The sequence below is a fragment of the Lonchura striata genome, chromosome 15 (genome assembly GCF_050655825.1).
Source record: "Lonchura striata isolate lonStrDom1 chromosome 15, ASM5065582v1, whole genome shotgun sequence".
Classification (NCBI taxonomy): domain Eukaryota; kingdom Metazoa; phylum Chordata; class Aves; order Passeriformes; family Estrildidae; genus Lonchura; species Lonchura striata.
The window spans coordinates 1,372,907-1,396,625 of record NC_140717.1 but is presented as its reverse complement, the minus strand read 5'-3'; the positions used below and the strand labels follow the sequence as shown (position 1 = coordinate 1,396,625).

Sequence of the window (23,719 nt, the reverse complement as noted above, 5' to 3'; positions counted from 1 at the left end):
CTGGACAGTAGGGGAGCTGATCATCATGAGTGTGGAAAAATATGCCCTGATTTTTGGAACAATCAGCACAGGGATTCCCTGAAGCCTCAGGGAGGGGAAGAGGTTATCCAGGTGCTGCCACTCTGAAACAAGAACTCATTTCTCATTTATTTAATACTGAAATGTAAATGTGGAGGTGTCCAGCAGTCTCCAGCTTAGTGAAACAACAGGAAAGTGGTGTGAACTACACAGACTTCGGAACAGGGAGTCTCTTCAGTCCCACAAGGGACTGCTCACCTGTGTGACAAGGGGCAACCACCTTCCCAATCAGCCAGGCCTCCTGCTGCCTCTGGATGTCCTGGAGAACGTGCTGGGCCAGCTCCTTCTGCACGACCAAGACAGCCCCGATCCCACAGGGAAAGGTCTGAGCCATCTCCTCTGCAGAGAGGTTCCCCTCCTTGTAGAGCCAGCCAAAGATTTCAGGGATCTTCCAGCTGAGAGCATCTGGGAAAGATTGAAATGGGTGTGTGGGCACCACAAATGTTTGTTATTATTTATTATTTACTGTCTGCAATGACAGTGATGTGTCAGAAGAGCTGGTAGAGAGCAATTCTTGCTGCCACACAATCCCAAATCCCTGGGGCTGGCAAAGCCCTCCCAGCCCATGGAGTCCCAGCTGGGCCCCATGCCCACCTTGTCCCCAGCCCAGAGCACTCAGTGCCACCTCCAGGGGACACCTGCAGGGATGGGCACTCCAAAGCTCCCTGGGCAGCCCCTGCCAGGGCCTGAGCACCCTTTCCATGGGGAAATTGCTGCTGCTGTTCCAGCTGAGGGGACCTTAAAACCCATCTCAATCCATCCTCTGCCATGGGCAGGGACACCTTCCACTATCCCAGGGTGCTCCAAGCCCCAGTGTCCAACCTGGCCTTGGAAATTTCTTTCTTTCCAACTTCATTCTAGAGAAATACAATCCCAACACACCCAAGACACCTTTCTTTCCCCCTCCCCACTGTATTTTTATACTCACATGAACATGGTTTTCTTTAGTATTTCAAACGTCTAAATTCTTTTCCCAGTTTTGGCTTCATCAGAAAAAGTCCTGCCTTACTCATAGATGTCAGATGTGATGGGGAGGCTACCAAAAAGTGCATTAAATGTGTATGTGTGTGTGTGTGTGGAGAAAATAATGCAAATTTATTGCCCTACCAAACCTCAGTATTTTGTCAAAATGTTTTGTTTGGAGAGGTGTCCTGAAGAACACAAGATCTTCTCCAACACATTTTGTCCTAGAGATGTGCTGCCCTTAATCTTCTCTGGAATTTCCCTTCAACAAACAATGGGGCTCGTGAGTTGGAATAGGAATGGTTTTGGGAAGCACCCACCTGGGGCTGTTCCCCTCTGCAGGGACGTTTCTGAGGATTCCAGCTGCAGCTGGGAGGTCAAGGCCGTGCTGGGCCCGAGTTCTGTCTCACAGGAGCACCTCAGGTACTCACCCAGGACAGCGCTGAGGTGCTCGGGCAGGAGTCTGGAGATGCCCCCCAGGAGCCCCTCAGCCGTGGGGGCAAAGCCCTTCACGTGCCCCGAGCGAAGGACGGGCAGCAGAGCTGGGCTGAACATCTTCCCTTGGGTCAGCAGAACATCTCCTGCAAACAACAGCCTCAGCTCAGTCCTGTTTTAAAACCTCAGGAGAGGTTGAGAATCAAAATACCACAGACTGGTTTGAATTGAAAGGGAGCTCAAAGCCCACCCAGTGCCACCCCTGCCATGGCAGGGACGCCTTTCACTGTGCCAGGCTGCTCCAGCCCCAGTGTCCAACCTGGCCTTGGGCACTGCCAGGGATCCAGGGCAGCCCCAACTGTTCTGGGCACCCTGTGCCAGGGCCTGCCCACCCTGCCAGGGAACAATTCCAACCCCATATCCAGCCTAAATGTCCCCTCTCTTCCCCCTTGTCGTGTCCCTCCATCCCTTGCCCCAAGTCCCTCTCCAGCTCTCCCGGAGCCCCTTTAGGAATTGGAAGGGCTCTGAGCAATCCCGGAGCCTCCCATTCCCCAGGCTGAAATCAATGAATTTGTTTCACAGGCCGTGGGGTGTTTTTGGGAATGCTTCCCTGAGCAGGTTCTCTCCCAGTCCTTGCAGCAGGCCTGGGGAAGGAGGCAGGGGTGCTGCAGGAGAGCAGCGGACCCCAAAGGCTGAGGAGCCCGGCCGGATGGGAGCAGCCCTGGCCCTGCACAGCCCGGGGAAGCAGCAGTGCCCACCCAGCGTGGTGTCCCCGCAGCTGCCCGGGGCAGGTGAGGAGCAGTGCAGGGAGGATGTCAGCAGGATCCTCCGCACCACGCCGAAGGCGTGGCCATGGATGGCGGCAGAGCCCAGCCCCAGGAGTGCGTCCCCCTCCTCGGCTCTCTGCAGCCCCGGCAGCCTCTGGCCCCGCTCCACCGCGCCCACCGCGAACCCGGCCAGGTCACAGTGGCCCGGGGGACACGGAGCTGCCACTTCTGTCACCTCCGCACCTGCAAGGGGAGAGAGCAGTCAGCACCTCCTGCTTCTGCTCGTTTTGGACTCCCAGAATCCCAGAATGGTTTGGGTTGGGAGGGAGCCTAAACCCATCCAGTGCCACCCCAGCCATGGCAGGGACACCTCCCACTGTGCCAGGCTGCTCCAGCCCCAGTGTCCAACCTGGCCTTGGGCACTGCCAGGGATCCAGGGGAATCTGGGAATTCCATCCCAGCCCTGCTCACCCTGCCAGGGAACAATTCCCAATTGCCAATCTCCCACCCAGCCAGCCCTCCCTAAGCTCAAAGCCATTCTTGTAACACCATTTTAAATTTATGGCATCTCCTAAAGTCAGCAGCACATCCAGGGACACACAGCCCAAGAAGATTCAGATATCTTATTAAATTCTTCTTGGTTTCTTACTTCACCTCAAGACTCCAACAAAACAAAGCTTCATGAAAGAAGTGGTTTTGTCATTATTGTTTCTGGTACTCACATGGCACCTCCCTGAGTATGGGAGAGGGCTTGGAAATATTAATATTGAGGAATGTGAGGCTTCCAGTTCTGTTCTCCTTTGTTCAGGGATAAAGAAGGAAGAACAAGGATCCACGTGCACAAGCACTAAACCCCATCTTTCTGTGCTGACCCATTTTACAGAGCAGGAAGAACTGAAGCACAAATTCTCAACTGTTTTTTTCCCACCAAACAGAAACCAACAATTCCAGGGCCACATTCTGCCTCTGCCTCCTGCCAAGTCCATTTCTCTGGTGATAAATTCAACCTCAGCCCCTTCACATCTCAGAGGAGAGGAGGGTCCATACCCAGGAAAGCACAGCCTGCACTCCTGCAAGCCTCAGCTATTCCTTCTTTGATTGTCTCCATCACCTCAGCATTGAGTTTGGCACAGGCCAAATGGCTGAGGAAGAAGAGGGGCTCAGCCCCCTGGGCCAGGAGGTCGTTGACACACAGAGCCACCAGGTCCTGCCCGATGGTGTCGTGTCTTTTACAGACCTGGGCAACCTGCAAGACATGGTGGGAATGAGAAACAGGCAAAACTCAATTATTCATCAGTGAAAACAGCAGAAACCTTCTTTTCTCTGAAAGAAATCACTGCAGGACACACATGGAAGATAGAACCTGGTGCATTACCTGCTAGAAATCAAGAGAAAACAGCTAGTTTTCTTGCAGACAGAAAAAGAAAAATCTATTTTGCTGTTTCTTTCAATATTAGTTCGAATTTCAGCCATAGCTACCTAGAAATTGTCATTTTGAGATTTTTTTTTTGTTTGTTTGTTTGCTTTCTGAAATATTATCACAGAATCATGGAATGATTTGGGTTGGGAGGGACCTTAAAGCTCATCCCATCCCATCCCCTGCCACAGCAGGGACACCTCCCACTGTCCCAGGCTGCTCCAGCCCCAGTGTCCAACCTGGCCTTGGGCACTGCCAGGGATCCAGGGGAATCTGGGAATTCCATCCCAGCCCTGCCCACCCTGCCAGGGAACAATTCCCAATTCCCAATCTCCCACCCAGCCCTGCCCTCTGGCAGTGGGAGCCATTCCCTGGCTCCTGTCCCTCCATCCTTGTCCCCAGTCCCTCTGCAGCTCTCCTGGAGCCCCTCCAGGCCCTGGCAGGTCTTTGGTCAAGCACAGACAGTTCCCTCAGGGAACTTCCTGTCTGTTTTTAGAAGTCCTCAGGGTGTTTGCATTTCACAAGTAATAAAACCTGGCTCAGGTGTTGTGGCTCCCATGAAGTTCTGACATTTCCAGCTCTCAGGGGTACCCTGGAGTGTCCTGCTCAGCTCACAGGGCTGCCATGGACAAAGGTGACACAGGGATCACGGAATTATAAAATCAGAGAATTATTTAGGGTGTAAAAGGCCTTTATCATCAGTGGATAAACTTTCACTGACACAGCTCCAGCTGTGCAGAAAAGCCCAAGACAGAGGGATGGGCGAGGGGAAAACCTGGATAAACACCACTGGATTCCAAATGGTGAGGGAGCAGCACCCAAACAAAGGCTGGGCTTGGATTCCTGATTGATTTCCCTGGCTGCTGGATTTAGGAGTGCTATGGAAACAGGCACCCCACGGCCTTTGTGCATGACAACACCTCCCTCCCACTGCTCCAGCAGCAATCCTGGCAGGCAGCAGCCAACCTTTCCTTGGCCAAGGAAGAACCTTGGGAACACAGCTGGGGATGTCTCTGTGCCAAGCAGTTGGAACAAAGACCCACAAGAGCCTGCAGCAATCACTTTTTCATGCTCAGAGGTGCCTGAGGGTGTGAGACTGCCAAAAACCTTTGGGATGACTCTGCTCAATCTCCTGCTGTTCGTTGTCCTGGCATTAAAGGCAGAAATCATTTGAAACAAGGGACATGGCTGTGCTTGACAGTGAAAGGAGCTTCAGATCTCCTGATGGTTGAAAACCTTCTGATTTAATAGATAAATAAATCTCCAGGTCAACTTATCCTGATTCAATACATAAATATACCCCTGGTTCAATTTGTCCCAATTCTCTACATAAATATATTCCTAACTCAGCTTATCCTGTGTGCTCTTGGCTAATTAAAATTCTTTATTTCTCAGCTTCTTTAATGTTTATTTTTTCCATCCTTCCTTTCCCCAGTGCCCTGGCAGAGGTACCTGTTCTCCCTCTCCACACACAATGTATTAGGCTGAGCCTGCCAGTTCTCATTTCAACAACTCCCTGTGCTCCTCCACACAGATCCTCCTCAAAGCCAATGGAACCTCTAATTTAGAGCAGAAATTCTGGGCTTTAGTGCCTCAGGTTTGCAGCTACATTTTGGGCTGCTATCATTTCACCACAAAATATCCACATGCCCAGTGAAGTATGCCCAGGCCTTGCACAAATCACCATTTTCCAAGTGCAGGTGCCCCTGTGGTGGGCTCAGGAGTGTTTGTAGAACTCAGCAGGGTGCAGGTGGTGGGACTGGAACACTGCAACAGCCCTGGCAGCTTGTTGGAACCCTGGCTGCTGAGAATTTCAGACTTTCTGTGCCACCAAACACTGGCCCCCAAGAGAACACTGCATTTGACCTGAAACTGTGGAGAAAGCTTCCAAAATTAAATGATAAAACTGAAATGATGGGTGCATCGTTTAAATAGAATTGTGTAATATCACATGGTAAAAAACCTACAGTTTGAAGTTTTAGCATATAGTAATAGATATAAAACAACATAAAAGTTTTTAAGCAGAAGCTACTCCTTCTTCTTTACCTTCTTCTTCACCTTCTTCATAGGTTTAAGCAGTATTGTGCAATTAGATAAAAAAATCCACATTATGAGTCACTAGTTAGTTACAAAGTTAAAAGTAAAAATAACTTAAGTGTAATTTCTTAATTAGACACTTTATCCTTAAAAAACCTTATAGAAAGAGAGATACGACTCCATTTTTTACCTTGCATTGTAAAACTCACAACTTGTAAAACTGTAACATAAATAAAAAACTAATAAACATCTCAGTCCAAGATACAACAAGATACAAACATGTAAAGAAACAACATAAAGGCATCGAAGTCAGTAAAGAAAAAGTCAAATACCAAATAGGGAGGATGAGGAAATGTCTTAATCTTAAGGCTTAAGAAAAACTCTTGTAAAACTATAGGGAAAAACTCTTTTTCCCTATAACAGATGAAAGTATAGAGAGATGAAAGTGATCAAACTGATATCAAACAAAAGCTTCCATACCAAAGTTAACAGAAAATAAAGCCGTTGTAATCTAGAGGAAGCTTAAAAAGAGAAAGAGGGGAAAATGATAAGACCCTATACCCCCAAAGAGAGAAGAAGTCCTCTATTCCTAGAGATAAAAATTATTTTAGAAATCAATAATAATAATTTAAAAATCATAAAAATCAGCAGCAGGTGACATCAGCTTTGCTGCAGAGGAGCTGCCAGTTACAAACCTGCAGTTTGGGGCCAAGGCCCTTGGTCTGGGACACCAGGATGGGATCATCATAACCAGATGCCCTCAGGTCAAAGAAAGCAGCAAAGCCTCCTCCTTCTGAGCACCCCCCTGCCAGGTACAAACACGGCATGGACTGCATTTATGGGAGATAAAAACCCCCAAAACTCTCTCCAAGAAAAGAACTGCAAATTATCCCCAAATCCCTGGGGCTGGCAAAGCCCTCCCAGCCCAGGGAGTCCCAGCTGGGCCCCATGCCCACCTTGTCCCCAGCCCAGAGCACTCAGTGCCACCTCCAGGGGACACCTGCAGGGATGGGCACTGCAAAGCTCCCTGGGCAGCCCCTGCCAGGGCCTGAGCCCCCTTTCCATGGGGAAATTGCTGCTGCTGTTCCAGCTGAGCCTGCCCTGGCCCAGCCTGAGGCCGGCTCCCTCTCCTCCTCTCCCTGTTCCTGGAGCAGAGCCCGACCCCCCGGCTGTCCCCTCCTGGCAGGAGCTGTGAGAGCCACAAGGTCCTCCCTGAGCCTCCTTTTCCCCAGGGTTTTAATTACTATTATTTTATTTATTCACTTATTTCCATTATATTCCTCTCCATTCTGCACCTCTAAGAAGCACAATCGCCTCCATGGCAAGGCAGGCATTTGGTAATTAATCATGAGAGGAGTGGCAAGAAAAAAATCAATTTTCTTTCTTTGTGCTGATGCCAGCCCAATTTCCCTAAGCTCAGTTTCAATGTCACAAGTGCATTGCCCAACCTCTAGGGATAAAAAAACCAGTATACTGAGGGAATTCCCACATTCTTCCCAGTCCTATCTGCCCTGGAGCCTCTCACAGAAGATGTTTGTGGCAGACGACTCAAAACCTCCCTGCTTCCAGCTCCCACGTGTCTGTCCTTGTACACCAGGGCCCTGTGGGGAGGCAAGGACGAGCTGGCAGCAGCAGGGACCCTTCTGCAGTGCCCAGCAGAGGTGGCCCAGATGTGAGGGGCAGGGAGGAACATCTGGGCTGCGCTCACGTACAGGGGCTGGCGGAGCAGCCGCAGGCCCCGGTGCCCGATGTCCCTCCTGAAGGTGGCCCCCTGGAAGTGGATGGTGGCCACGCCTCTGTTGGCTTCTCCCAGAGCTTCCATCAGGTCCTGCCTGACAGCAGTGATGGACAGGACTCTGCCACCACTTGTCACCACCCGGCCATCCTTCAGCGCTGTGGCCCCGTGGAACACCTGCAGCCCCAGCTCCTTGGCTTGCAGAAGCCCTGCAAAAACAAAGGGGATCCTCTGAGGCTTCTGAATTGCATTCTCTGCTGACAGTCCTGAATTAAGGTGGGAAGAGCCCTTCAGGGTCATCCAATTGCACCCCAGCCCCACCAGCATCACCCAAACCCTGTCCCCAGGGGCTACACCCAGGCTCCTCCTGAGCACTCCCACAGACAGTGACTCCAAACCTCCCTGGGAGCTCATCCCAAGGTCTCACGCCTCCTGAAGGGAAATTCCCTTTCCCAATCTCCAACCTGAGCCTCCCCTGGTGCCATTTGAGGCCATTTCCTCTTCTCCTTTCCCTTGGGACACGGCAGCAGAGCCCGACCCCCTCACTGCCCCTCCTGTCAGGGACTGTGCAGAGCAGTGAGGTCCTTCCTGAGCCTCCTCATCTCCAGCTGATACCTCCCAGCTCCCTCAGCTGCTCCTTCCAGGATGTATTTTCCAGACCTTTCCCCAGATCCTTTCCCTTCTGTGGACCAAACACTGAAAATTGAAGTCTTGTATTCAGTCAAGGAACAACAGAAATTTTCACCTTTGCTTTTTTCTGAGAACCTTCATCACCAGTGAAAGACATCCCACTGCACAGACCCCAGGAATCCCCTTCTGAGCCATGCACTAAGGCATCAAGGAATTCCAGACTGGTTTGGACTGGGAAGAACCTCACAGCCCGTCCAGTGCCACCCCTGCCATGGCTGGGACACCTTCCACTGCCCCAGGCTGCTCCAGCCCCAGTGTCCAGCCTGGCCTGGGGCACTGCCAGGGATCCAGAGGCAGCCACAGCTACTCTGGGAATTCCATCCCAGCCCTGCCCACCCTGCCAGGGAACAATTCCCAATTCCCAATCTCCCATCCAGCCCTGCCCTCTGGCAGTGGGAGCCATTCCCTGTGTCCTGTCCCTCCATCCCTGGAAATTGTCTCTCTCCAGCTTTCCTGGGGCTCCTCCAGGCCCTGCCAGGCCACCCTGAGCTCAGCCCAAAGCTTCTCCTGTGCAGGTGAACAATCCCAGCTGTGCCAGCCTTTCCTGCCAGCAGAGCTGCTCCATCCCTCTGCTCATCCTGGAGCCTCCTCTGGGCCCTCTCCTACATGTCCACATCTGGGACGCCCCGAAAGTAAAGCAAGAAATCCCATAGGGACAGAAATATGGGATGCAGGAGCCACCACACATATCCCTGCCCTGTGCCAGGAAAGCTGTGCTCTCTCTGGGAGCTGTGGGTGATTTGTGCAGGGTTTTCCTGCAGGAAATCACAATCCACAGCCATTTCCTGCCTGGATTCTCCCCTCTCCCTGACATTCCACCTTCAGTGCTGATGTTACCTCTGCTCTCCCCAACTATTCCATCCTGCCCCCTCCACACAATTCCCTACAACACCTGGAGCTGGTGCTCCACAAACACTCACAGGTGGCTGCTCAGACACAGGGAAGCAAAACTGTTCAAGGTTTGGGGTTTTTTAGATTCCTATTTTGAGGGAAGAGAAGAGGAGGAACTGCTGCCATCGCCTGGGGAAATGAGAACCAAGCACAGTTTTCTCCTTGCTACAGGCTCAGGGGATTCTCCCCCCTGGCCCTGCTGCAATCCAATCCCTTTGCATCCTGTTTTAAGGAATACTACAGAACAGAACGTTTGCCAAGCCATTAAAAGGAGAGAATCACAGAATATCCTGAGCTGGAAGCACACACAGGGATCACCCAGTCCCACCCCTGACCCTGCACAGGACACCCCAACAATCCCACCCTGGAAGCATCATCCAAAAATATGTGATTCAGTGTGAAAAAGAGAATAAAAACTAATAAACCCCATGAAACTCAGAAGTGGAAGATAATAACGGAATAATAATATAAGAATTCAATAAATAATAATAATTATAATGATATCATTATAATTAATAAAATAAATACTAGAAGATTATAATAAATAAAGGAATAATAAAAGAATGGATTGAATTCTATTTATTTGATGTCAGAAACCCTGCCAGGGACAAAGCACCAGTGCACAGCCTTGTCCCTGGTTCATGGAGGGTTCCCAGAGAGAAAATGCCAAAAATTGCTGCCAAAATTCAGGAGCCCTGGCCAGGAGCTGAGACCAGGAGAGGGTGGGACTGGCAGGGCAGGAGCTGAGAGGGCAGGAAATGGTTCTGCAAGAGTTCCCTCTGCTTGTAAACATTGCAAATATCTCAGGAGATCCTGAACCAGGAGTACTGAACAGAGAAAATGGACATTGAGTACCTGCAGGAATCCCGAATTTCTAGATCCAATATCAAATGGATATTGAGTACCTGCAGGAATCCTGAATTTCTAGATCCAATATCAAATGGATATTGAGTACCTGCAGGAATCCTGAATTTCCATATCCAACATCCAAATGGATATTGAGTACCTGCATGAATCCTGAATATCTATTCTAATATCGAAATGGATATTGAGTACCTGCATGAACCCTCAATATCTATATCCAGCATCCAAATGGTATTAACATCTAAATGAATATTGAATATCTGTATGAATCCTGAATATCAATATCCAATATCAAATGGATATTGAATACCTGCATGACTCCTGAATATCTATATCCAATATCCAAATGGATATTGAATACCTGCATGACTCCTGAATATCTATATCCAATATCCAAATGGATATTGAATACCTGCATGAATCTTGAATTTCTATATCCAAAATCCAAATGGTACTGACATCTAAAAGAATATTGAATACCTGCATGAATCCTGAATATCTTTATTCAATATCCAAATGGATATTGATATCTAAGTGGATATTGCATACCTGTATGAATCCTGAATATCTGTATCCAATATCCAAATGCTATTGACATCTAAATGAATATTGAATATACCTGTAGAATCCTGAATATCTATGTTGAATATATATATGGATATTGAATATATATTTCTAATAGCTGTATGAAGATTGAATATCAGTGTCAAACATCCATATGATAATTGAGTATCTGTATCTAACATATGCATAGATATTGGATACCTATGCAAATACCAAACATTTATATCAAATATCTATATTAATATTGAATACCTCTATCAAATATTCATATAAATATTGAATACATATGTATAATATATATGAATATTTAATATCAAATATCCAAATGAATATTGACTATCTATAGCTAATGTATCTATATAGAAAATCTATTCTAATACCTACATGAATACTGAATACCTATCTCTAATATCTAAGTTAATATTGAATACCTACATAAATACAGAATATCCCAATGCCCACCTTGCCCAGACTCTGGAGCCCTGTGAGTAATTAAATAATTAACAAGCCCCCAGAGTTACCTGTTACCTCCATGCCCTTGTCAGAGTCTCCTGGGTATCCTGGGCTGGCCATGACCACACACACAGCAGTTCTGTTCTCCAGCCAGGCTGGCATGCAGCTGCAGAGTCTGCCATCAATTGTTGCTTGAATCACTTCATACAAATAATTTTTAAGCAGAGGGAGAATTACCTGTAGAAAAGTTTTCAGAGTGATGTAAGTTAATTTTTATTTTGCTTGCTTGTTGAAATTCACCTTAGGGAAAATTCAGTTGATGGAATACAATCTGTATGTGCCAAGCCAGTAGAGTTGGAAACTCTGGGTTTTAATTTAATTTGCAGCATCTTTTGGCACCAGTCATAAATTTAGAAACATAAGGTGTGGGCTTCTGTAGAAGGAACATTAATTTAGGCCCCTCCCATTCTGATTCTAGCCAGAAAAAACAAAATCTGAGGAACAGATTTTTTAAACTAATAAAAAAGCTCACAGGAGCTGACAAAATGTTAAGTTACCTCAGATGTTCACATCCTGATCTTTCCCTAGAAATAAACTACAACAGTAAGAGGTAAAAGAATGTAGCATCTTTAATTTTCCAGTGTGTTCCACTCACCTGACACTGGGGGTCCCCAAACTGGCATTTAAAGTTTAAAACCTTCACCCCCTCTTTGGTCAGCATCAAACCTGTTTGCAGCACACCTGGACACAAAGCCAAGCAAATGAAATTAAACATTCCTTTCTTTCTTTCAAGAACTCTGTTAAAATAAATATTTTGGAGCATTCTGCAAATCAGAAGGCGTTAGGGGCAAGAGTTCTGCAAGCCATAAGAATTCCCAAATATCCATAAAGGTGACAAGCAGCCACCAGAGGAGCAGGGCACCACAGTTTAAACGCCACAAAGTTCTCTGACATCGTGCACCCAACTCCATCCTTACTCAACTCCCACTCCACTCTTACTCAGGCATTGTAAAAAAGGCCCCAAAAAGCAGAAGCTGAAGATGTGGGTGGGAGCCCAACTCTTTGGAGGTCTGAGATCTCTTCAGTGTCAACAGCAGCCCTTGGCATCAAATGACACCTGTGGGCACCTGCCTTTCCTAAAACAGCCTCTGGATAAAGATCTGGAGAAAATGGACATTGTTGTATGTAGGAGTGAGCAGTACTGCAGGACTGAAGTATATGTTCTGCCCTGAACTGCAAATAAATCTGTTTTATTAAAAAAAAATTTCATAAAATCGTGGTGTTTTAAGGAAACGAGGCCAAAGTACTCTCCCAAAGAGCTGTGAACCAAACGAGTGGGGCTTAACACTGCATGAAAAATGAGCTGCTGCTGGGTTGTTTTTTTAAATCAAATACCATCTGGCATTGAGAAGTAGCCTCTGACCATGGAAGTGGCCTGGATAGGGGCTTACCTTGGTTTTCAGCTGCTCACTCACCTACATAGGCTGCTCCTTCTTGTCTCAAGCTGTCCACGACGTGCTGGAGGATTGCACTCCTGATTTGCTCTAGGAGAGCTTCTGGAACCTGACAACCAGAGGAAAGCCACGAGGCAGGGCTGGGGCAGCAGCAGGGATGGGGCAGGAACAGGGATTCAGGGGCAGGAGCAGGGATCCAGGGGCAGGAGCAGGAATGGGGCAGCAGGAGGGATGGGGCAGCAGGAGGGATGGGGCAGCAGGAGGGATGGGGCAGCAGGAGGGATGGGGCAGCTGCAGGGATCCAGGGGCAGCTGCAGGGATCCAGGGGCAGCTGCAGGAGCAGGGATCCAGGGGCAGCTGCAGGGATCCAGGGGCAGCTGCAGGGATCCAGGGGCAGCTGCAGGGATCCAGGGGCAGCTGCAGGGATCCAGGGGCAGCTGCAGGGGCTGTACCTGAGGCACGGGGCACAAGGCTCCCATCCCTGCCGTGGTGGGGCCCTGCTCCCCGTCCAGCAGCCGCTTGTGGGGCTGGGCCGGGGGCATGGAGGCCACGGTGACACCGTCGGTGAAGCAGGAGCACTGCGGGGAGAGACACAGACACAGCGGTGACAACACCCTGGGCACGGGGCGAGGCTCAGTTCTGCTGGAAAATGTAGAAATTGCAGAAGCCCAGACTGCAAAGGATATTAAATCCCACCCAGTGCCACCACTGCCATGGGCAGGGACACCACCCACTGTCCCAGGCTGCTCCAGCCCCAAATCCAACCCGGCCCTGGGCACTGCCAGGGATCCAGGGCAGTCCCAGCTGCTCTGGGCACCCTGTGCCCTTTATGCTCTGAGTAAAGAATTTCTCAGAATCCATTTAGATCCAATAGGATCCATTTATTCTGCTGCAAGCCCATTGACCTGAAGGTTTCTTTCTCATTGTTCCTTTCTCATGTTTAAATTACCAAGAGAAAAGGCGGCTCTCATTACAATTCCTTTTTGATGAATCACATTTTGAGTCGCATGGACACATGCCTGTCCTCTGGCATGTGAATAGCCTAAAAGAGGCACTAAATATTAGCACAAAGTTACTGATGTAACAAAAAATAACCAAGGCAGATTCCATAAAAAAAACTTTCAGGTCACTTTATGGGAAAAAACCCCACATTTCCCCCCTAAAATAACCACTGCAATGTCATTATTAATGTAGAAGAAAGATCTACTGACAACATGCATTGGTTAGCATGACACGGCTTAGATTGCATGCTATATATATGCAATAGGTATACATTTCTCAAGGTGCAAATAAAACAAACAAAATTTAAACAATAAACTTGTATGTTTATACAGAAGCACAGCAATAATGCCAAAATATAAAAGCACATCACACCATCAATACCTACAGAAAGTTCTTCCCCTTGAAGAAGTTCTTCAATAACAACCATCTCTCCAAACATTCTGTCCTGTAAAAGACAGAACAAAACAAAAGAAACCTCCAGTGAACAGATATAAATCCACTGCCTAAATACTCTCTTAATTTTCTTTTAACAAACAAAAAACCAATGTGTATGAGGAGTGCCAGCTTGCTTGAAGGCCAGTGGGGAAAGCCAATGGAATTTCATTTGGACGTAAGGAGGCAACACTGAAATATTCCTTATCAGGCCTGGGAGACAAGGAAAAATTACAATTTGGAGGGGCAGAGAAATGGCATCTGAGGCTGGAACAGAAGTTCAGTCACAAAATCTCCCAGCCCTGCCTGGATAACACAGGTGGAATCCGAGACCCAGGGAAACTCTTGAGTGGAACAACCAATTTCTCCCAGAAATTCTTGCCCCCTGCAGCAGGAATTACACACTCCCAGAGTACAGAGCACCAAGATTTGGACTGGCAGGGATTAATTAAGGATTTTCCCACCTGCATAATCTCCTGGACAGCTCTGCAGGCCTCCTCCTTGCTGGCTGCAATGGTCACTTCTTTCCTGGCCGCTGGCCCCCGCGCCCGCACCACCCGGGCAGGGAAGTCTGTGCTTTAAGGGAAGAGAGGTCAGACATCCCTGCTGCATCCAGGGAATCCAGGGAAGGCACCACTCTGCTCCTGGAACCCCCCCACACTCCCACTGTACCTCCAGAGTTTCCCCACTTACTCCAAAACACAAACTAAATCCAGAAGTTAAAAAAGAACAAAGCATCACCCTGGTAATAAATGGATTTTAACTTCACCCACTCACCCTCTGGCTTGTGAGCAGCCAAATAAAACATTTTTTGAAGGGCTGAATTTCCTTTTTCCTGAAAGAACACTTCACTCTCCTTTCCACACTATGATTTCTGTTAGGTTAAACCTCAACCCAGTTTATACCACCCAAGCTCCCACCCCTTCTCCCCATCTTGCTGTGCACACCTGGGACAGTTTTCCCTTTGGAGCCTTGCACTTGCTGACAGAGAAGGTGTCGGCCTTGTCTCTGTGTGGCAGCAACATAAACTGGGTGTTCTTACAGAGCAAAACCAGTGAAAAAGTTGGTTTTATTCCCAACCTTTATAAAAAGGGTTTTATTAAAAAAAACCCCACAGGTTCCATGAGTTTATCCCACATGGAGCACTTGGCAGCAAGGACAGGGAGTCTGGGAACGCAACCCACAGGCAAGGAAATGGGACTGTTCTCCTTTAGTTATGGATATCTGACCAAAACCTTCCAAATCATCCTCAGAGAATGTTTTGCTGGCATCTGTCTGGGTAGAAATCATTCTTAGCCCTTAACTAACTGAAAGATTCGTTGAAATATTTTCTTTATGACAATTTTTTGTCTATAAATGACTTATTGAGTATCCTTAAGGAGCAGGTGGAAAAGAAAAGCTGGGAATTCAGAACAGAAAAATCAACCTGCTGCAGTTCACAGAATTGTGAAATCATGGAAGGGTTGGGTTGGAGACACCTCAAAGCCCACCCAGTGCCAGCCCTGCCATGTCAGGGATACCTCCCACTGTGCCAGGCCCAGTGTCCAACCTGGCCTTGGGCACTGCCAGGGATCCAGGGGAATGTGGGAATTCCATCCCAGCCCTGCCCACCCTGCCAGGGAACAATTCCCAATTCCCAATCTCCCACCCAGCCCTACCCTCTGGCAGTGGGAGCCATTCCCTGGCTCCTGTCCCTCCATCCTTGTCCCCAGTCCCTCCGCAGCTCTCCTGGAGCCCCTCCAGGCCCTGGCAGGGCTCTGAGCTCTGCCTGGAGCTTCTCCTCTCCAGGTTGAACATCCCCAGCTCTCCCAGCTGGCTCCACACCTGCATCTCCATCAGCTGTCTCTAATTACAGAGCTGATTAACCCACACCTGCTGCAGGAGGGCAAGAGCTGAGGAGCTCCCGAGCCCCGTGGGAAGCTCAGGTAGGAGGCAGAGGAGCAGGGGTACCTGGTGATGAACCTGCAGGCCTCCTGGGGCGTGCTGAAGGCTCTCCAGCGCGCCGTGGCGATCCCGTGGCGCTCCAGGAAGGCTTTGCTGGAGCTGCTGTCCGAGGCCAGCTGGGCTGCCCTGGCCCAGGGCCCGAAGCACCGAACTCCTGCTGCCCTCAGGTCATCCACGATCCCTGAGCCACAGAACAGCACAAGCACCAAGGGGGCTCTTGGGGAGCCGGGCGGCAAAAGGGGATTCCCTTCATCCCTGTGTTCCTCCTCCCTTTGTCTCAGGTAATTCATTCACCCTCCAAATGAGGTTCTGAATATCCACCCAGGTAATTCATTCACCCTCCAAATGAGGTTCTGAATATCCACTCTCAGGTAATTCATTCACCCTCCAAATGAGGTTCTGAATATCCACTCTCAGGTAATTCATTCACCCTCCAAATGAGGTTCTGAATATCCACTGACCCGTCTCAGCCTCTGGTTTTAGGGCTCTTTATCTCTGTGCTTTCCTGAGCACTCCCACAGTTACCCCCCCCCCCCCATTTTAATTCAACCTAATTATATTCTTTGATATTATTATGTTACGATTATATTATCATAGCATTTATTTCTTTTTTCTATCAAATTAGGTTTATTGAATGATTTTATTAAGTTACCCCCCCATTTTAATTCAACCTAATATATTCTTTGATATTATTATGTTACGTTCATTTACTATATTATAATATTATCATACCGTTTATTTATTTTTTCTGTCAAATTAGGTTTATTGAATTATTTTATTAACTTACCAGCTGCCAAAAGAGCTTCTGGGCCGACTACCACAAGCCCAATGTTGTGGTCTTTGCAGAACTGGGTAACGATAGTGTGATTGCTCACTAATACAGCTGGAAAGGAAAAATAATTAACTGATGGCTGTAAAGCCTAAATAAGGGGCAGGAGATGAAAATGTCTTTTTTCCATCCTCCTAAGAGTGTGATTAAAATCATGAAGCAGCCCACTAAGGGCAAAGTAGAATATCAATGTAATAATAGCAGAGTCCAAAAGGACCCGGGAACAGCTCCAATTTGCACAATTTACTGTTTTTAATACATATCTGCTAACTGATTAAATCTCTTTTACTTGCCGTATGTAATCAAGATATATTTTTAAAAGCTGCTTATCAGAACAATAACAATTCAACATCACAAAAAAGAGGCTTATCATAACAATAACAATTTTAACAATAACAATTTTATTTTTTAGATTGGGAAAGAAACTCAATTTCAACAGCTGAGTAAAGATTCACTTAAAGCATTGGATAGTGCAGCTAAATTTCGCTGAGCAGCCTGGGCAGACACAGAGATGTTTCTGTTCAGATTTAAGAGCTTTGAGCCCTCTGCTTCTGGGTTAAGTTTCACTGGAACTGGTCACAGAATTCAAGCACAAACGTGGAAGAGATGAGGTGTGGAAATGCAGTAGCCTCGCTAGCTTAGGCAGCAAGGCTAAAAACAAACAGGGCAGGGTGTTTTAGGAGGCAGCTCTGAAATTCAGAAACAAAGCACAAAATGAAGAAGGAATCTGTGCCCTCAATCATCTGTGGCACCAGTAAAAGACAGCAACTGGTACCTGCCCAGTTGTCTCGGGGGCAGCCTGTTGGGACCCCAGGAGTGTCAAATCCTCGTTTCCCAGCTCATGCAGCCAAAGGAGGAGTCTGAAATGTGTAGGGTCGAGTTCTCAAGGTTACTTTTCCTTATCTGTAACATTCTTTCTCTGACCTGCCCAAGTCTGTCTAGAAAGGAAGCCATGGCCATCTGCCTCTCGCCTCAGGTGGAGTTTATATTATATATTCAAAATTACTGTACTATATTTACAATATTGTGCCAATGCCGATCATTTATGTTGGACAGTGTGTCTCTACCTTAAACCAACAGAAAAGTGCCACCATCACACCAAGACATGGAGGGCAAGAAGAAGGAGAAGAAGGTCAGGACATGCCCAAATTCCTCCATCTTGACCCCCTGAATTACATTCTAAAAACCCCAAATTTCTACTTTTCCACCCTGTGTTAATCCAAATATCACACTGCTCAAACCCTTGTGGCTTATAATTCCTCATATAAACTTGGCAACCTTTTCCATGGGCTAAAATTGAAGCCACAAGTATTTTTGACTTTGTGCCAGGGTCTCCAAGCCCCGTGCCAGGGTCTGGAGCCAGCCAGGGCAGCCAGAGGGATGTGCTGGGCTCTGGCACAGCTGGTTTGTCCCAGCTGCTGCAGTGCTGATTGCTTGTTCTGGGATTTCACCCCCTTCTTTTTACCTGAATTGGAGATTTTCCCGTTGTCAGCTGTGCCTGCGTTTCCTGGAGCCACAAACACGTGTTTGACGTGTGGGGACTGGGCCAACTTCCAGGCCAGGGCGTGCTCCCTGCCCCTGCTGCCAATCACCAGCACCCGCTCAGCCATGGCCCTGCGGAGCACAGCAGCACCACTGCCTCACCAGGGAGCCCAGACAGAGACATCCCACCCACTGCTGCAGGTTCCAGGTGATTTTAACCCCGTTTGTGGCACAAAGGTGCTCGTAGCCACGGGACACGGTGGTTGTGCCAGCGGTGCCACTGGATGGACACAGAATCCCAGAATCCCAGAGTCCCAGAATCCTAGAGTCACAGAATCACAGAATCCCAGAGTCACAGAATCCCAGAATTCCAGAGTCACAGAATCAGAGAATCACAGAATCCTAGAATAATGAGGCTGGAAGAGACCTCTAAGATCATCAAGTCCAACCCATGCCTAACACCTCAACCAGACTATAGCACCAAGTGCCATGTCCAGTCTTTTTTTTAAACACATCCAAAGATGGTGATTCCACCACCTCCCTGGGAAGACAATTCCAGTGCTTTATTATTCTTTCAGTGAAAATTTTTCCCTAATATCCAACCTGCACCTTCCCTGAAGTAGCTGGGGCTGTGTCCTCTTGTTCTGTCAGTGCTGCCTGGTGGGAGAGACCAACCTCTCCTGTCTGAACCTCCCTTCAGGGAGTGTAGAGAGCAATGAGGGCACCTCTGAGCTTCCTCTTTGTCACTATAGGACACGTGAAAGCACAATGTGAGCCACCTGCTATTTGCAAGGTAAAGAAGAAAGTTTATTCCCTGACTCCAACTTTTATACTTTCCCAAAGGTGACATTGGATTGGAGAGTGAATGAGCCACCTGTCCAAAGACATTGGACAAACCGCTAGTACATCAAGTTTCTACACCCCCATAAAGGAATGCAAAACAATATCTTGTTTATAGAAATTGTGTGGGAAAGATCTCCAACAGAATGTAAACTCAGAAGGCTTTAGAAAATCTTAAGAATTAGGGTGACACCTCTTCTCCAGGCTGAACAGCCCCAGCTCCTTCAAACATCGGTCACATCAGTCACATCTGGTTGAAATGCACACAACAAATGGGAATTGTCCCCACTTGTTCCAGCAGAGTCAAGATTTCATCTCTTAAGCACACACAGATATGAAATAATTGAGTAAGTTTCATCGGGTCCTTTGTACAACTGCGCAGGACAGGAATAAAAGTGTCATACAAATGCTCTAAAAATATATTTTAATATATTTTATATGTTATATATGTATTTATTTCTGAACAAAAATAAAGAAATTTATATCTAATAAACAAGTGATAATAAAATATATAAGACAGAACTAAGCAATGAATGTCTATATAATGAATAACTATATAATAAATAGATGTGCAAAAATAAAAATGTAATTGTTGATCTTCTTTTCATATTTAATATAAACATATTTCATTCTGAATGCTGTGATTGGTCTAGAAGCTTTTAAGAGTGCAATCATGCTTGGCAATAAATGGCAAAGGCAGATTTTAGGACAGATTTTATCCACGGGCAATTGCTTGGAGGACACTTCAGCAGAGCAGCACATTCAATAAAAGACAACTGTTCATCTCACTGGCACACTGACATTTCAAGCAGTTCCTCAGCAATATTTTGTGGCAGATTAGTTTGGATTTATTTCAGAAATGTTATCATAGGTCACATCTGCAAACTTAATTTCTCCCTATATGCTGCATGTGGACAAATGTCAGAGAGAAAAATGCATCTCCGAATGTGACCTTTAAGAGGGGTGTTAATGGAGAAACCAGTCCCCAGCCAGGAGAGAGATCATAAATTAAAGGTACCACAGACACCAGCAAGTGCTGCTGCCTTCTCCTGAGGAATCACAGCCCCTGGGTTTAATTCATTGTGCAGCTTCCGAAGGCAAATGGGAGCTAAATGGTGACACTGAGGGAGAATATTCCAGGCAAGATGTTCATAGAGCTGTGATACAGCTAGAATTGTGCTTGGAGCTCCTGAGACAGGATTACACCGCCTTAGCTCACAAAAAAATCCAATTTAACTCTCTCTGTTTCATCGCTCTTGAATTGCCCAAGTACAAAGTCAGGAATTCTCAGAGCCCAGCTCCTGGAACTGCAGAGTTTTGGGGGTTATTTGCTTTTAAATTTAAGCTATTGTGCTCTAGGAGTACAAACACAGAACACATGCTTCATGCTCTACCAGGGACAGACTGATTTCCTTGCAAAAGACTTTTCTTAGCCTTTTTGTTGGGTAACAATCCAGAGTGTCAGGCTTTGTCCTTTGTCACTGCCTGAGAAATAATCTCTGGAAGTGGCTGTGAATATGAAGATGTGTTACAACTGTTCTGTCTCTAACAAGGGCACCAATGCTCTCTGCGAGGCTCCAGTATGGTACAACAGTTATCAATAAAAAGGAAAGTGGTTTTAAAAGCAATCCACACCCACACCCCCTCCCCCCCATCCCACCCTGCCCATAATCTCACAATTCTGTGAAGTTTCTAAAGAAGAATGAATTAAAGTTCCCAGCTGGGAAGACAGTGAGAGTGAGCAGTGCCTCCAGCCCTTTGGGGAAAATTCACTTTCCCATTCCACCTCCCAGGGAGGACACTAAGGATGTTTTTTGCAAAGCCAAGCAAAAGCATGCTGGAAGAGAGGAAATTTGGTCAGTAAGCTGGACCAGGAGGGAAGGCTGGAGAGAGGGACAGAGCTGCTGGAGAAAAAGAGAACTTCAAGGACTCCTGATGCTGGAAGAAAGACTGGAGAGGGACGTCTCAGTGGAATTCTTTTCCCTTACCGTGTCAGACTCTGCTGTTTGCCCACACAAAAGGAGTCCTCCAGAAGGATCTTCCTCCAGCTCCTGCTTCAGCTCCAAATGATTTCTGATCTCCTAAAGCACAGCATAAGAGGTGGAAGAGGCAGCCAGACCTGCAGCTGCCCTGTTCCCCTTGATCCTCCACCGTCACCGGAGGATTCCCAGCAGCATCCCCTCGGTGCCTCCCACCCTTCAAGTCCTCCCCGTCCTCAGCACTGTGGATACTCCTCTCTCTCCCTCCATCCTCCTTGGTTAAGGTCACAAACAGATCCTCCCACCAGCCTGTCTGACCATGGAAATAGGATTCAGCCCCAGAGAAAACGCCCCAGGGACAAAGTGTCTCAAAGCTGAGCTCAGTACTCAGATCTCAAGCAAGAACAACTGTATATCCCCTACCAGGGGAAGGATCTCAGAGAGGCAGACAAAAAAATATGTTAGAAAAACTTAACAATTTTGTCATTTGTTGCTCTCATCTTTTTGAACTTTTAAATTTGTTTCCTGTGATCTTCTTTATTTTGGGCACACTGAAGCAAAACTGAGCAGCATCAGGGAAGAACCAACAGCTGGGTCCAAGGCTTCAGAATGGTTGTGGAACTCCCGGAGGACTCGCACGCTTCAGCCGTGCACAAAAGCTCCTCTCCTTTCCGAGGCTGCACGGCAGCACACGGGGAGTAAAATCAGAGTTCCTCCTGATTTCCTACACTTGCCCTCCATCATTTATCCAGCACCTTCTCCAAGTGCAGGGAGCGAGAGGAGACAGATCAAGTGTGGTTCCGGACAATCTGTTTTCTCTCCAATTTTTCCACTCCTGGCACAGCTATGAAGTGCCAACCTGCAGGTGGGAGCACACCTGATATCCCGCAGGCCTCTCCTGTGGGCTGGAGCCCCACGGGGCAGCACCACCATGAACAATTCCTTTTCCCATTGCAGGAGTCTCCTTTGGTGTGGAAAAGACAGAAAGAAAGGAGAATTCTTGCCTTCCCCTCTCTCATGAGGTGCAGATGTCCTCAAACTTCCTTTCTGCTGCCACAGAGAGAATGCTGGCCTAGAGACTCTCTGCTGTCGGATTTTGGGCACGGGAGCAGGGAGACTTGGTTGTCCCTGTGGACACAAGAAATGAGCCAGCATCCAGTCCCAAATATTCGTGTGGGATTTGCCATCATTCAGTGATTCCTTTTTAGTTTTGTAAAGCAGAGAACAGGAGGAGAGGGCCTAGGAAAGGAACAATCCTTCTGTAGACCCTGCCAGGAGGGGACAGCCGGGGGGTCGGGCTCTGCTCCAGGGAAGAGGGAGAGGAGAAGAGGGAGCGGCCTCAGGCTGGGCCAGGGCAGGCTCAGCTGGGACAGCAGCAGCAATTTCCCCATGGAAAGGGTGCTCAGGCCCTGGCAGGGGCTGCCCAGGGAGCTTTGCAGTGCCCATCCCTACAGGTGTCCCCTGGAGGTGGCACTGAGTGCTCTGGGCTGGGGACAAGGTGGGCATGGGGCCCAGCTGGGACTCCCTGGGCTGGGAGGACTTTTCCAGCCCCAGGGATCCTGGGGTTTGTGAGAGTTCTCCCAGCAGAGAGAAAATCCAGTCCCGGAGAAAGGCCCTGCCCTGGAGCAGCAGAGGAGCAGCCCCGAGGCTGGAGGAGCCAGGAGCGGGCTCCAGGCACGGCTGCTCAGCCCTGAGCCCTGTGGGGCTGCCCAGCAGCAGCAGCAGCAGCAGAGCCCCAGAGCTGCGCTGCTGCTGTGCTGCTGCTGCGCTGCTTTGGGCTCTACGGCTGCCCAGCCCCGTGCAGCTGCTGCCGCAGGGATGTGCCAGGAGCAGCACAGAGCTGCTGCTGCTGCCTGAGCTGGGGCTGCAGCGGGGGAACCCCTCCCGCCCGGCCCGGGGCTGCTGGAGGCAGGCAGGGCTGCAGGAACAGCCCCGGCCCGGCTCCCCGGCCACGGGCAGCGGCAGAGCGGGGCTCTGCTGCCTTGGCTGTGCTGGCCGCACAGCCCTGCTGCAAAGGGCTGCCCGGCACAGCTCTCTGCCAGCCGGGCTCAGCCTGCGCCTCCCGTTTGCCTGCAGAGAGCAGCGACAGCCCTGCCCCACCGGCCCGGCCGGGAACTCTCCCGCTGCCGCCGGGGCTGAGCCCGCGCTGCTCGCGGGGCGCTCCGTGGCTCGGGCTGGGACAATCCATCAGCACCTCGGGGAGACAGGACATGGAATCCAGGCACTCTGCTCTGGTGCCCTACAGACTTTATTAGAAACACACAGATTCTTCAATCACGGGAACAGCGTGGGGACATTAGAGTGAATTGTGATTAGAACATAATGTACATTAATGTTTTTATTTCATAACTGTGAAAGAAATATACAATATGTAATAAAAATAAATTATTTGCTAGTTTTACTTATTCCTTCAATTTTCTCTTCATATATCAATTCTTATTCTTCTTATAGTTTTCTTCTTCTTCTTCTTCTTCCTACTCTTATTATACTTCTTTGCTACTTCTATGTATTTTTATATTCTTATTTCTATTCTTATTTTTCTTCTTCTTCTACATATTTTTAAATCCTTATTCCTATTCCTATTCTTCTTCTACATATTTTGAAATTCTTATTCCTATTCCTATGACTCTTCTTCTAAGTATCTCTAAATTCTTATTACTATACTTCTTCTATCTATTCTTAAAGAAACATTCTCTGTCTTGTCTTTTTAGTCTTCATCTTTGTCTTCTTCCTCTTTGCTATCTTCTCCATCCTATTTGTCTTCATCTTCTTCACTGTCTTTGTCTTCTTCATCTGATAGGTCGTCTTCATCTTCATTTTTTTTCTGTGTCTTTGTCTTCATCTTTGTCTTTATCTTTTCTTT

At 48.0% G+C, this 23,719-nt stretch overlaps 1 protein-coding gene across 1 annotated transcript in view; it reads right to left on the bottom strand.

The window, feature by feature from the left end:
• The window catches only part of LOC146765964 (trifunctional purine biosynthetic protein adenosine-3-like), a 30,390-nt gene extending 7,810 nt beyond the window's left edge, over window positions 1-22,580 (bottom strand). Inside the window, exons 1-14 of the mRNA XM_085592798.1 lie at window positions 18,021-22,580; window positions 16,514-16,609; window positions 15,733-15,907; window positions 14,247-14,358; window positions 13,736-13,795; window positions 12,801-12,926; window positions 12,370-12,457; window positions 11,550-11,635; window positions 10,963-11,131; window positions 7,410-7,641; window positions 7,208-7,298; window positions 6,393-6,527; window positions 3,291-3,489; window positions 277-2,486 (exon numbers count right to left, since the gene is read on the bottom strand). Of these exons, the coding sequence (XP_085448924.1) occupies window positions 2,053-2,486; window positions 3,291-3,489; window positions 6,393-6,527; window positions 7,208-7,298; window positions 7,410-7,641; window positions 10,963-11,131; window positions 11,550-11,635; window positions 12,370-12,457; window positions 12,801-12,926; window positions 13,736-13,795; window positions 14,247-14,358; window positions 15,733-15,907; window positions 16,514-16,609; window positions 18,021-18,165 (2,148 nt within the window). The 5' untranslated portion in view covers window positions 18,166-22,580 and the 3' untranslated portion in view covers window positions 277-2,052. The remainder of the gene's footprint in view (window positions 1-276; window positions 2,487-3,290; window positions 3,490-6,392; window positions 6,528-7,207; window positions 7,299-7,409; window positions 7,642-10,962; window positions 11,132-11,549; window positions 11,636-12,369; window positions 12,458-12,800; window positions 12,927-13,735; window positions 13,796-14,246; window positions 14,359-15,732; window positions 15,908-16,513; window positions 16,610-18,020) is intronic.
• Between the last annotated feature and the right edge of the window lie 1,139 nt (window positions 22,581-23,719).